We start from the raw sequence: 14999 nt of genomic DNA, 5'->3' as shown, positions 1-14999 counted from the left end.
AGATTCTCTTTTCTTTCCTAGTGGACTTTTACTTACCTCTGGAAGATTTTCTGTATCAATAATTGATATTTAGACTTAGGTTTATGAAAGAAAAAGATCAAATATTTTTATGAGGAAAAGATCAAATATTTTATTAGGTTTTGCCATCGTGAGTGTGCTTACATAAGGACTCAGCTTAATTCTTTCAGACTTCCTGAAAGTAATCTCAATGCTATTTCTGTGCAACCTTCTCTTATGCAGAAAAGTAAGAAATACTTTAGGTTTATGAATGTAAGTTAGCTGCTTTGAACTAGTAGCTTCCAAAAATGTTTGTAACTCAGAATATACTTTTGTGTGTGAGTCCGTACATACACTTGCACAGTTTGTCCATATTGAAGGACTGAACAGCAGTGTTGGTACATATCTGAGGCTGGTATAATGCAAGTATGAATACAGTAGGTTAGGTATTGCTAAAGCTGATTCTAAATTCAAAATGATCATCACTGGGCCCCTTTTAGTCATTTATTAGTCACTGCTCAATTTACAACCTCTGTTTATACTGATCTTTATTGCTATTTTTTTTCCACTCAGATGTGGCGAGAGCAATTGAATTACTGGAGAAACTGCAAGAATCTGGAGAAGTACCAGTACACAAGTTGCAGTCCCTAAAGAAAGTGCTGCAGAGTGAGTTTTGTACAGCTATCAGAGAGGTACGGAACTGAGAGTTTTAGATATTCCTCAGAATAACATCCATAATCCTAAAAGGAAAAGTAGATTTGCTTTTCAATGCTGGAGAATGGGAGTATCTTGTATAAAGGATGAGGGATCTGAGATGTGTCTCTATCTGCCTGTCTGCTACAGTGCAAAATACTGAAGTTATTGAAAAGCAGGAACAGAACAGTTGCATCAGCAAGGCATCAAGCCTGAGGTAATTAGCCTTGCTAAGGAGAAGGGGTGATTAATTAGTACTTTGGTATTCTGTTCGTGCTGTTTCAGAATCTGTGCTAACCTGTTCAACACTGTGCTGGGATCTGGGGATATGCCAGGTTGGGTCAGTGCAAGCTTAAGTGCCTCTTCTTTGAACTCAGGTGTGTGATACAAATGGACTAATAAAATCAGAATGCCATGAAAGACAAATTATGTAAGCACTAAAGTTAACTGGTAGCTGAAGCTAATGGGAGTCTTGTGGTTGAATTTAGTGGTCAAGTCCCAGTGGGTCTTGCTCTATGGATCAGAAATTCTTGTCAGATTGCTAAGAACTGTGATCCTTATTCTACAAGCCATGGTCAGGGGACTTCCTAGCAGTGCCCAACAAGAAACAGTAAGTGATGGCTATCTTCTTACAGACATGCAAGAGAGACGCACCCCCATTCCCACATAAGTAAAACCAGTATCTTTAAAACAGTTAAATTATAAATATTTCTTTGAGCTGATTCTTGGTCAGAAGCTATGAATGAATACAATGTTTTGTCAGACTTTTTGCTTACTAAACTGAATACAGCATGCCAGACTGAAGTGATTCTAAGTGCCCTAGTGGAGGCAATGACCTTTCACCAGAAATTCTGTAAGAACTTCTGTTCCAGTTTATCTGTCTAATGCCTGGAACTAATCCTCCTTCACTAAAATCTATAAAAAGTCTATTGTCACCTCAATGGTAGCAGGATTGAACAAGATAACTGATTGAGCAGGATAACTAAACAACAGCAACACATTGATTGAATAGACCRCTGGGTGGCTGGAAGGAAGAAAGAACAGACATTAGTTTAATAAGCAGAATGCAGCACGCTCTTTGTTTTATGGAATATATTCTTCAGTGTGAGGAACAGAGAGAGGTTTCCACTTAATTAGCTCGCAGATTTCAAGCCTTTTTAAAGGGAATACTGTTCCATAACAATAAATAATGGTACTATGTACCCTGAAGAGCTGAAACTCTGACTAGTCCTTTCATTTAACCAACTAAATGCTTCTTTAATTGACCACAGAGCATTGAAAAGTTATTTTTCTTCAGATAGCAGAGTCTACCATTCAAACTGTGATGAGGAATTTTTCTGTCTCTGCAGCATCGTCAGTGAAATCTTAACAAATCAATGTTCATCTCTGGAAAATATTCTTAATAGGAGCAAACACATAGCTTTTTGAAGCAGGTACRGAGTCTAGGAAGAGGAAAATGGCTTAGACTAATGCACTCTCAGTCCAGTGAATTGAAAGCAGATTTTGACAATATGGTTTCAATGGCACAGAAGGTCTTTTAGAGGATGTTGTGTGAACACAACCTGCACATGACAACCTAATTGCTATTACTGTCTTGTAAGTAATAACTGTCACTGTAAGAAGCTTCTAATTATTTGTTTAACAATAACTGGGTGATGATGATGAGTGTATAGGTCAGTTGTACCATAAACTTCATAAACCAAGAGATTTATTTCTTTTACTGGCCTTAATGTATCACTGTTAGTGAATAAAATTTTTCTTTTTTCTTATTAATGCCATTCTTGACTATATGTGTAAATCTTTTCTTAGAGGAAGTCTTACAAGGCTTAATGGCAACATTGAGGGAGGGAGGGAGAATTAACATATTACATTACCAGTACTTAAGGGTGTTCAACATACAGAGCCTCTTTTCAGTTACCTGCACTAAGCCCTTGGCAAATGTTTAAACTGTAACTTTGTTGTTTCCCTAGTTGGAGAGTTGTTAGAAAATTCCAGCAAAACCTTTCTTCTATCTTTTAGAAACCTATTAAGAAAAGTGTGGAATTTTCRCTGTGTTAAATTGTTAGACATCTCCAGGCATTGTAGGAAGGGCTTGAAGTGTATCTGAGCTGGGTTGTGCCTTTAGGTCAGGGATGTCCTTCTGTGGCATACATGTACATTGGAGTTTATGAGAGACTGGTAATGAACAATACAGTCTTTTCTGAGCATATTCCAGCTGAAGATAGCAGAAGCTGGACATAAATTTCCCTACCATTGCTCTTCCAGTTGTTGATCTTCTCTTTTCCTGGGCACAGGACCTGAGAGTGTGGAGACTAGATTTTTGTTCCCTTATTTTATTAGCACCCACATAGAATAGAGGAGAAAAGTTAYTGACCTTACAAGAGAAGGCACGACAGTCAGGTTGGAAGTAATGTGAGAGTTGATTAGAACACAAGAGCCTTCTTGGAGAAAGCAATGAAGTAGACAGGCTGTCAGGACTCAGGTTGGTATAATTGAAACTGGATGAAGAGCAGTGGCTAGCTTTGTATTAGTAGGCAAATTCTGGAAGGGACTGTTACTGCTGCTATCTGTACGCAGAGGTATGGATTTGCAGTGTGGTGTGTACATTACATAATGCAAGATTGGAGTCTAACTTCCTTTTATCAGAAAATCAGGTTAGACAGGTTAGGCTCACTTCAGCCATAACAGATGAGCTTTGGAAAACAATTCTCTGTTCTAGTCAAAGAAATTTTGGACACTGAACTATCTAGTGAGCTGGATTGTTAGAATATGTCACAGAGAAACCCAGTGTTGTCATTGAGTGTATTGTAAGTGCAGGTAAAATGATCAAAGGTAAAATATAATCTACGCGGTATTGATTAAATGTGACTTGTTCCTTCTGGAACCAAGGATTATTTAACTATAAAAGCAATAGGTCTCTTTTATGATCTGTTAGTCTTAAAAGTATGTTATATTTTGTTGGCTGATACACATTCTAATCTAATGTGTTGGAATCTATTAAATGGCTGTAATGAATTATTTTAATGGAAATTTATTTAGTAAATCAATCCTCCCATTCRAATCCCCAAATATCTCAAAGAGATAGAATCTTTTTCTCTTTAAGGTGATTAAGTGAATGAAGTCACTTTAAAATAGAAGTACTCCGGCATTTTTCTAAGATGCTGTGTCAGGAAATGGTGATAAAAAGTTCTCACTTAGTACCACTGAYTGATATATTCTGTATGGCACCAGGAAGGCATTTGTATTAATTCTGGAAATAATGGAAATAGTTGAAGTATATTATGGCCTCAGGTACTTTCTTTTCAYTTGAAGCCCCAACTTTGCCTAGCTTGACCACCATACCAGAAGACAAGTCAACCCAAGTTTGGTCACATCATTAAAATTTACTTTTAATGCAGTTTATAATTGCATGACCAAATTACTTGGTTCAAATACTCCCTAGGTGCAGACAAATTGATTAGCCTTTTATATAGACATGTCCCTGCGCAAAATATGGTTGAATATCACCCTCTACAACATTAAGTCCTGTACCCTTACGTGTTTTTTTTTTGTTACTTATTCAAAGCTGATGCTATATTACAGTCTTCTGATTGCTGAACAGGTGAAGTACAAGGCTCTAAAAGTGAATGCATGATTGGACTACAGAGAAGGTATATTCATACACAGCATAAATCTAGGCCACCTAAATTGATGAAATGAACCTCTAGTCTGACAATAAACCTTAAAAGTGCTGTAGGCAAGTTAAAACACACAGTTGAGCAAAAACACACTAAATCATTAACACAGAATGTGACATGCCTTTGCAGATTATGGCAATTTCATTTACTGTTAACATCTGGTAATCAGTACTGAAATGCCATGACAGTAATGATACAGATTGATAAACCCATGCATCTTCTGATGAGTGRAAGTTTTCTTTTAAGTTAATTCTGAAAATTCTTTTTTTCTGTATGTTAAATAACAGTAAAAGATCAAGATATATCACGCTTTCCTTCTACCCTTCTCCATTTTCCACTTCAAGATTAACTCTAATGTTTTTCTGTGTGCATATTATTTAAAATAAAATTTGACAGGTAAATAGTGCTACAAAGATGATCAGAGTGCTGGAGCACCTGCCCTATGAGGAACGGCTGCGAGAGCTGGGCCTCTTCAGCCTGAGGAAGAGAAGACTGAGGGGGGATCTTATCAATGTGTACAAGTACCTGAAGGGAGGGTGTCAAGGGGACAGGGACAAACTCTTTTCAGTTGTCCCGTGTGACAGGACAAGAGGCAATGGGCAGAAATTGAAGCACAGGAAGTTCTGCCTGACCGTGAGGGGGAATTTCTTCCCTGTGAGAGTGACGGAGCCCTGGAACAGGTTGCCCAGAGAGGTTGTGGAGTCTCCTTCTCTGGAGATCTTCAAGGCCTGCCTGGATGCAACCCTGTCTAACATGCTGTAGGTGACCCTGCTGAGCAGGGAGGTTGGACTAGATGATCTCCAGAGGTCCCTTCCAACCTTACTGATTCTATGATTCTATGATTGTATGAAATACCAATAGTGAAATGAATCACTGTATTACATTTATTAGTATCAAATGTAATCGGATCAGGAAGTCTATATAAAAATCTGGTGTAGTAGTCAGAAGCACAAAAATATCCATTATTTTATTCTGTTATCTTAGGACTCCTGCCAAAATATCAGACCATCACCTAACAGAGTTTTGTTACTGACACTCATTTCTTAAAAGGAGAAGTAGTCAACACAAAATATTCTACTGTTGCTGCATGTTTTGAGTGAAATTAGTCTGTGGAAAAATTTGTTCCTTTTGAAGATTATTTTCTACCTCTGTAACGTAAAACTTGTATGCTTATTATAGAATTATTTTATGGACAGAGCATTGTAAAAATAATTAAGACCACTAGCAAGATCCAGGCACAAAAAATGGCAATGATAGAAGGCAGGCCCATTTCTGAGGAGGTTCGGATTTCCCCCTGGTTATTTTAGAGATATATTTGATTATGTTATATTAATAAGAACATGATTTTACTATTTATTGGGTAGGATAGTTTAACAAAGCTGTATTCTTTCAGCATTCCTAGTGAGTATATCTGAATTGTTTTCTTCAATTAGAAATGATGCATTATTAATGCATGCATTTTAATGCCTTAACAATCTGAATTAGTAGAATGTCAGTACTGCTAATATGCAGTGTATATTATCTAGTCATTTTCTCAAACTGCCTACCTTTGCTTTATATTATTGACCCTGATGTATATCTTTGCAAATGTTAGGGAGACACATTAAGGTTGCTGAGTGGTGAAAGCTGAGTGTAGTGATATTGTGCTTATTAAATTACTATGATACAGTATATGACAGCAGGAAACTTACTGGAACCCGCARCTGTTCACTTCAGACAGATACTCTAATATTTGCATTTACTACCTTTTATAGGGCTCACCACGTGTAACAGTCTGGTTATTCGCTGGACTCAGGTCAAACTTCTCGTTCATTTCTTCTATTAAAATTATTCATTTAGAATTTTAATGTAGGATTCCAGGAGTTATTTAAAAGTCCTAATTTTATTGTATTTCAACAATTCCGAGATGAGTTTGTTCAGTTTACAATATAACACTGTTCCTCTAGCTCACAGACCTAGCTTCTGAAAGCCACATTTCATTTTTTCTGCCTGATGAATCTTATTCCCAGCAAAAATAGCAGTTCTACAGGCCTAACTCTATTGGCTTGCACCTATGGCAGCAACAGAATTCAAATTCTGCCCTCCATTACTTTTTCTTTTCAGTCATTGGGACTGAATATTTGTTACAGGAAGGGAATAGAACTTCATTCAGTCTTTCATTTCCACAGTGCAAACCTAGCTATTAAAATAAATCAGAAGATGAAACTTTGAAAATATACATATATATAAGTATAGGGAAGATTTAAGCTAAAGATGCTATAATTCACAGCACAGAGTTATGATTTACGCTCAGTAGGAAGCCCACATCAAAGGCCACCCTTGCCCATGCAAATGAAGGTATTAATCAGGATTAAGCAAAGTGGTATATTGGACTTCTAATAAGATAATTAGTAAACAAAAGGCTAACAGGACAAATCACATGAGTGAAGCAAGCAAGATTTGTGTCTCAGCCCAGATTTGTATCTCGGGTCATGCGATGTTCTTTTTAGGCTATTCTGTTACCTTGTTTTGGTATTCCAGATATCTTTCTCAGAATTACTGCGCTGTTAATTTAGTAGTAGCAGTCCTGCAGTAGGAGATGCAGAATTGTCCTCAAACGTATATAGAAGCATAATTGCCTGAAGTTGCCTGCTTTTGGTTTTGTTAAGCAATGTTAAATTTTCTTAAGGAAATTCCTATTACTGCCAAAAGTCTCTATGAACTTGTATTTTCAGGGTGCGTCTTTATTAACACAGAACAAAATTAGCAGTTTAAAACCAATGCTACCTTTTCAATACTGAATGACCACACATTAAATAATTGAGAAAGTTATCTTGGACCAAATTTATTAATATTTTTACATGCTTATGCATGGATTAAATTTTATCTTTCATTAAAATTAGTTACTGAAAATTAATTACATAATTTCAGTATATTTTTAGATACTGAGATGGATTCTATTCTCAGCTGAACCAGTTCAGTTCACCTCAGTTCTCTGGTGGTGTACCATTTGCAGGAATCTGATCCTTTACATTTTCCTTGACCAGTAATATCCCAAGTCTTTTCAAGTAACATGACCTACATGCCACTGAAAGCATTCAATTTCTATCCTTAAGTCTGTGTTTTTCAAGATTGCACAGAGSAGTTGTAAGAACTGTAAAAGTTCAGAGTCAGTCACAGGCACTTATTTGGTCAAGTCTGTAAGCAYACAAAATACTTTGCAGACACAGTCTCTGAGGTTCATCTTTCTTAATTTGAACATCTGTGGTGCAGACACATACATTTAAATCATTCAAAACTCCCTTTCTAGTCAGTGGAGAGAAATAGGTACTTTCAAAGCATAATTAATTTATTTTAGACATCAATGTTAGGATGATGTGCACCTCAAAAATGGCTGTTATTCTCCACTGACTATATAGGGACCAGTTCAGACAGTAATACRTAAATAGTAGATGTTGAAGTTTGGACATGAGTCCTGCTCGATGTGTCAGGAGTGAAAAGTCACATAAAGTAATGATTAAAAATTCTATTAAATCAGTACAGACTCATCAGTCTTTTGAAAGGGAATTACTTAACTTTATTCAAATATGATGTTGGTATGGCCAAATAGTAATGCATTCATGTAATGATGCATTGAGGGAAAGATTTGGAGGGTTTTAACTTAAGGTAGGAAAAAAAATGCCAAATTTCAAAACGTGAGCTACCTACTTCTTATCTTGCCACCATGCTGTATGAGGCATTTAGAAGGCTTAGAAGCTTGAAAAGTTTATGTTAGCAGTATGTGCAAATAATATTTTTTCTATAAAATTATCCTACTGTGTTCAAATATGTATTATTTCTTAAAATCAATGTAACCAGAAATTATGCAAATTTTGAAAAACAATGAAGTTTCATTTACCATTATACCAGACATAAGTGACTGAAGCATTACACTGTTGTTTGCAAGCCTTGGATGGCATGAATGAGAACTTTTGGAATGATTACCTTCTCACTCAGCAGATGGCCTTCATCAATGGCAATTATATGTATTTATCAAGCAGCCCAAGCATTATCTGAGCGAAAGCACTGTTAAGTCTCTGTGCAGTTACTAAGTCCTGATGACTTCCACGCCTGCTCTGTAGGAGATTTAAAACAGCTRCTGTTGTCACTTTTTTTTAGCTGCCTACAGCTAAATACATTGATTTCACAGATATAGTATCCCAGAATCTGGAGCTATATTGTAACATTGATCTTTAATCAGTGCTCTCTCCCATTGGTTTTGGGTAAAGATCAATTTTCAGAGTTGGCTGATGGCTATATATCTTCTTGCATTTGTACTCTGCTTGCTTAGTTGTGTTCCTTACAAAAGAGGGATATTTCCGTGCTGCAAATTTCCTGCAATGTATAAAAGCAAAACAAGAACATGTCTTGTTTGTAGTTGTGTTTATCTAGGTTACTGCTCCATATTTACTAAAAGTCTTCAGTAAGTGGTGCTAATGTGATGTTCTTAGTTCTGTACGCAGCTGCAGCTATGTGTATTATAGAAGGTTACTGTACTGGAGCACTGGAGATGCACCTCAGCATATTTTTTGCTTTCTTCACGTTACCATTTCAGTTTATTGATGGAGAATTATATTTGTTTACATAAAACTTATGGATAAACYGAATAGCCTTTGCTACAGTTCATCTCAAGCTTGCTTCTTTCTTACRGAAGAAATTAGCAGCTAGGTGAACTGCTGAGAAATATTTTTTATCGGCAGTTTTTGGGAAGCCACTGTAGCACCAGTATCAGCTTGCATTTCTGACTTGATACAGCCTCACTACCCTCCTACTGCACTTAACAAAATTGCTGAAGAAATTCGAGACATGTTCCTCCRTCTCAGTTTTTGAATTGTACCTTTAAAAAAGGAAAGAAATTATTAAATCTATTTAAGAACTCCATTTTAGCTACATTTTTGGTTTGTATATAAAACAAGAAATTTCAACAGTTTTCTTTCTCCCTTTCTTCTTGGCTGGATAGGAACACTTGAAATATAGGCTTTTATGACTGGCTCGGGTTTGGTCATGTTTTATCCAGATACTGATTTCAGCAAGGCTTTGCCAAAGTTTTTTTTTATTGGAAGCATGGCTATTGCATACTGCAGCCCTTACAGCATATAAAGACTTACTAATAAAGTGGAGGAAATAAGTGTTTGTGGATGCTTGTCATACTTCTGAACCYGTAAGTAACTGGCAGAGAGTTCTGGGATAGGAGTTCTAAATTATGATCTATGAATTCAGGTGSTCTTCTGAGAATTACCTGATCACACATTGCTGTTTCTTTAGTTCCTGATATGTTGCAGTAGAAGCCACAAGAAACTTTAAATATTTTTCTAAAGCATAAGACTGAGAGAACTATAGCATTATCTTCAAAGGTGCCAAATCATAGTTGTCACTGACTTAAAGCGGAGTGTAGAACAGTATGTAAGGGATATGACATAAATTGACCCTATACATTTTTTTTTTATTATTCCTACTATAAATGATTTTTAATTTGGAGTCTATTTAAAGTCTATTTTTAATCATTTTTAAGAGGGTGTCAAACAACTTCCTATTGACTTTAGAGGGGCCTTTTTGGTCAGAATCTGCATTGCAGGGGGAAAAAAAAGGGCGCTCTGAGGTCTTGTGTGTCCTAACAGCACTACTGGGAATATTTCAACTGACTCATCCGGTATGTGTCAGTGCTCACACCAGAGCGGAGGATATGACAGCGTGAATTTCCTGGTGCATCTGCTATGTTCTTCTGCTAGCACAGAAGGGAGGAAAGAGATTCTGGCCCAGGCCTATAACCCCTGTTGGGTTGTTTCTTGGACAGTTAYAGCCTTCATATGACAAGAATGCAAGGTCCAAAGCTTTGTTCAGTTTTTTAATAGCAGCACAGARTGGAGTGAGATATTATCAGAATGGAGTGAGCACCATCCCCTTCCACACAACAAGATGAAAAAGAGCTTGAGCAAATCATATTTTAGGATTTTAACTGAAGCCTCCATAAAACATTCCTCCCTAAATTAAAATGTTTTACCCTTACACTGATTATACATCATTTATTTTAATGATGTTTCAGCCCTGCACAGGTTTTTTCCTACAGCCTAAGGACAGCTTAATAATGCATCATATTTCAGATCATCTTTTTCACTTTGGCAAAACGGACCTCGTTTCATTCCGTAACCTTTTCCTCCAAAAAAACATTTTAATCAAGTATTGACTATGAAAATGTAGAAGACAAAATTTGTATTTCTTTCACATGTTCTGAAAGTATCACATACCCTCAGGCTGTTAAATGAGACTGAGTTCATTTACAGGTTTGAGCTTTTAAAGGAATTAGCCTCCCTGCTGCATGAGGCAACATGACATGCAGTGTTACTGCATAGAAAGAGATTRTGCTGACAGCTGTGATAATGATGCAGATGTTTGGTTTTGAAAATAGACAGTAACAGTTTTTCTGATACAAACATGTAACTGCTCACAGGCTAATGAAAGTTTATCATACCAAAACGTTCAAAATGCCAGCAACCTTGAATGACCACAACATTGAATGACCACAGTAGATCACATATAAATAGCTCATTAATACAGACTGATTGTCAAAAAGCAGCTTTTTCTATGAGTTGTTAAGTTCGGTAGCTGCAGGAAAAAACTTACATAATACAGATTTTTTTGGTGTTTCTAGCAAGCATCGTAAACTATCATAATAACCTTTCCCTGAAAGATATGCTTAAACCATTTCAACTTCACTGTACTCGTAAGTATATATTTGCTTTGTCTATCATTAAAGCAGTCTTTTGTTCAAAGACTAAGTGAAAATGGTGTACAGTGTGTTTTTGTGTGTGAGGCTGCCTAATTCTGCTTCTGTGGGAATTAATCAAACGTGTGGCATAGGCCTGTAACACAGTAGGCGGTTACAAGGCTGTGGTGGAGAAAATACTCTTTTATGATATAGTCATGCTCTCCTGAGCATGCTGATCACATGAGATGGTTAAAAAAGCAGAACACAGGCTAAAAAACAAAAATTGCACATGATATACAAGAGATATAAAAGCTAAGATAAAYACCAAGCTTTCCATTTCCATTGAACTATCACAGTAGTATGACTCAGTGGAGGTGCTCTGTTATATTATTTTTGAGCTTGAGATAGATTACAGAGGTAAAAACACATTATGAAAGAGGAAGGGTAGTCTGGAGAAAGCTGCATACTTCCACATGATTTAGATACACTTAAAGTTGTGTTTTACTCTTTCTAGTTTTCCTTTTCTCCTTTTCTTTGTGTTCCYGTTTAGACAGCAACTTAAAATGGATAATTAGATGGGTTTGTTGGTTTTCATAGACAAATAAATGTTGACTRAAGTCTTGTCAAACTTACCATAAATGAGATAAATTCTTTATCCAAAATTAGACTAAGATCTACAAATACTTCCATTTAGGAAGAGGAAAAGATTTTCAAAAGAGATGAAAAAGACCCAATGAGATCCAACAGTAGTAAACTGAAATCAGACAAATTTAGCATAGAAATAAGACATTTTAATAGAAATGGTGTTAACTAATAGACCAATTTCCTAGACGAGCATAGATTTGAAAATCAAAGGTCTTTCTGAAGACTGTGTAGTTCAGACAAAAGCTATGGAATAGTGCAGATGTTACCAGATGAGGTTCCACGATTTACAGTGTACAAGAGTTTAAGGGTGACCAGAGCACCTCCTGATCTTTGTAGTCAAATTATCTTTGCCTACTGATATGGTAGGCTTACAATCTGAATTAAATGTTAAAGTACAGCTATTTGGGAGTCTGTCAAGGTGTAACGTGTCCCCCACAAGCATACAAACATATTGGAATAAGAATGGAAAATACAGGAAAGCAGTTGCAGGAAAGGAAAAAAGACCAAATAAAATATGAAAGGGAAAATGGTAAAAAAAAAAAAAAAAAAAAAAAAAAAAAAAAAAAAAAAAAAAAAAAAAAAAAAAAAAAAAAAAGGAGAGAGCAGAGGAAAAAACAAAGACACTATTTGTTTGTGCTGTGGGTGGCATTTTGCCATCAAAAACAAAGCATTCACTGGCACCACACTGCAAGTCAGAAGCTCTCCCATGCAGCTGTGCATGGTAGCCTCTTCCTGGCACAAGAGCAGAGGTCTTTCTGCCCCAAGGACCAGCTCACACCTGCCAGATGATATGATATGTAGATCTCACCTCAGGTCAAAAGAAGGCTAAAGGTCTGAGGATCAAGTGCAGAATTTGGAAAGAGGGAAGAAGAACAGAGAGGGCAGCAGCTATGTCATGTAACACAAAGAGATGAGCTCTTCTCAGTGTGGTAAGAGAAAATCAGATATTCCTGTCCACTCAACATACCAGAAGGCAGAAATATTTTCTTTTCCAGCATGTGGAGCCAATTAGAAAGATGGAGAATCAGGGTAGCTGGTGTCAGCAGCATTATAACGAGGTGTTAGGAAATATTTCATAGTTAAAATAGTAACCTTTCACCTACAACTTAGCCTCAGGTCTACAAGGACACATACATGTATGCTGTTCTGCTGATGAGACTGCATAAATGCAGTGAAGGCAATTCTGTCTTCCCTGCATCAGTTATTTTCATCCTAACCCCTGCCCTCTATGCTGCCTGTCAAGGCCCTGTGTTCTCTTCCTTGAAAGACTTCTTCCTGAAAAGGGTATAAAATTCCCTCCCACACTGATACCAGGGTGATACCAGAAGAACCAAAGAAACCAAATCCAAGCAGTGTCAATGTATGTGCTGAACATTGCTCATCAATCACTTTACAGGTTATAAATCCCACCCCTTTGTCCTGTATACCTATAGCGCTTATTTAGATTGTGAATTCTTGAAGGAAGGCTGCTATATCTTTTTTATATGCTACGATACTTCAGGCACTATGAGGTAGCTGATTACTTCTTCCTAGAGGTATTCTCTCGTTTACCAAGAAACAAGAAACTCCTAATGCTTTAAAATGGGCTACTTTGTTGCTTACAAATCTCAGCAAAGTTTATCTGGGCCTACTACCTTTCCAGGTCTAAATTTCAATATAGTCTGTCCTTGGTTTGCCTCATAATTTTATTGGAATACTTACTCGTTGCTACAACATTATTTCTGTCTCATGTCTCTTGCCTCCTGATGTTAGACCCAGTTGTTCTAAAATGCATTGAGCATCATTATTGTAGTTAGAATTGCGCTTAGAATTGCAAAATATTTCGTCAGGGAAGAAGCAGTGAGTACCTGTTAAAGGAGTTAATGGAAAAGAATCTTTGCAATTAAATAATAGCTTCCAGGATTTAGCAGAAAATATGCTGCATTATTCAGGTTTTACAGAATGCTTCTTGTAGCCACCTTTATAGAACAGGCTGCTAAGTGCACTGTTATTCCTGGACTTCCTCCTAAAGCTTCACATTGACTTCAGTAGGCCAGCCTAGTACACGCTGCTTTGTTACTACTCCGTGTGGAGTAGGTTCTGCTAAGAAGCTAGCTCCTAAAGTAGCTGTCCCAGCCCCTATTCCTGTACAACAGTAACACTAGACTGGGCTCCTGGGTTTCCCAGCCTAATGTGTGGGCATGACGACCATCATCATAACACTAATATCTGCTGCATCTTACTCACTAGAGCTCTTGCAGGGAGAAGTAATAAAATATGCATCTCTCTCTGCCAGCAAGACTTTATATGATGCAAGAGGATTCTCTTCCAAGATCAGATTTGCTGTTTGTGATTTTCCTCCCTTATTTTTTTCATAGTTCTTGTGAGTACTGTGGGTGAACAACTTCAGATTGTCTGAGGATACTGCCTGCAAAAGCTGCAAAAGTCTGACATCTATGCTCATGCTTTGATGAGTATTTCTTGATGAAAGTTGCGTTCTCTGCATCACATGGAAGTGAGAACAAAGCTGAGTGTTTCTCGCCCCAGAGCACAAATCTAAGCTGTACGAGCAAACACCTATATGCAGCATGCTTTTACTTTATGAGCATTCAGCAAACAGAAGTTGGCAATCGTGGTAGAAATCATTGTGAGGAAAAATTATTTGAAACATCACCATTTATCTTAATGCTGCAGCTTTGCGTTTTGAAACATTGACATTTTATGTAACTCCATGTCTATTAATAAATTGAGGAAACTTTTTCCCAAGCACCAGACCTTCAGACTACGTTTGGAGTCTGGAAGAAAATAATGTTATTGAACACCCATGTAGACTTTTAGACACTTTAAAAAGAAGCAGCTGCAAAAGGAGCAGGTGCAAAAGGAGATGTGCAGCACTTTTTTCAACATAGTAACATTTATGTTACTTTTCTTTCTTCAGCTCATTGGCAGTGCTCAGTTATACTTTTTTTTCCTCTGTGATGTCAGTGAAAGCCTCCTGGTTATGCTTCTGCAGTATTAGTAGAAATAAAGGGAGGAAAGGATGCAGGAGAGGCAGGGTGGCTGTTGTTTGTATTTTTAATATTCATAAATAAATATTTTTAAAGCTAAATTAAACCTCTGACCTCTTGTGTATCTAAACATTTACATTATTTCTGTTGAAGGAACATAAAAATGTAAGCATTTATACTCTGCTTTTCACTCACTGAAATGACAAACCAAGTCATGGTACACTTGAGTGAATCTGATATAATCCAGGATGTCATTCAAAATGATTCATCTGTCAT

At 36.9% G+C, this 14999-nt stretch overlaps 1 protein-coding gene across 2 annotated transcripts in view; it reads left to right on the top strand.

The window, feature by feature from the left end:
- The window catches only part of LIN7A (lin-7 cell polarity scaffold A), a 47416-nt gene that overhangs the window by 17132 nt on the left and 15285 nt on the right, over window positions 1–14999 (top strand). For both annotated transcript variants that reach the window (XM_085307649.1, XM_085307648.1), the window contains exon 2: window positions 571–689. In XM_085307649.1, coding sequence (XP_085163775.1) covers window positions 571–689 — 119 coding nt within the window. The remainder of the gene's footprint in view (window positions 1–570; window positions 690–14999) is intronic.

The sequence above is a fragment of the Rhea americana genome, unplaced genomic scaffold (genome assembly GCF_003343005.1).
Source record: "Rhea americana isolate MKP2758 unplaced genomic scaffold, rheAme1 scaffold_260, whole genome shotgun sequence".
NCBI lineage: Eukaryota > Metazoa > Chordata > Aves > Rheiformes > Rheidae > Rhea > Rhea americana.
Note: the sequence above shows the minus strand (reverse complement) of the source record. Positions and strands in the feature narration are given on the sequence as shown.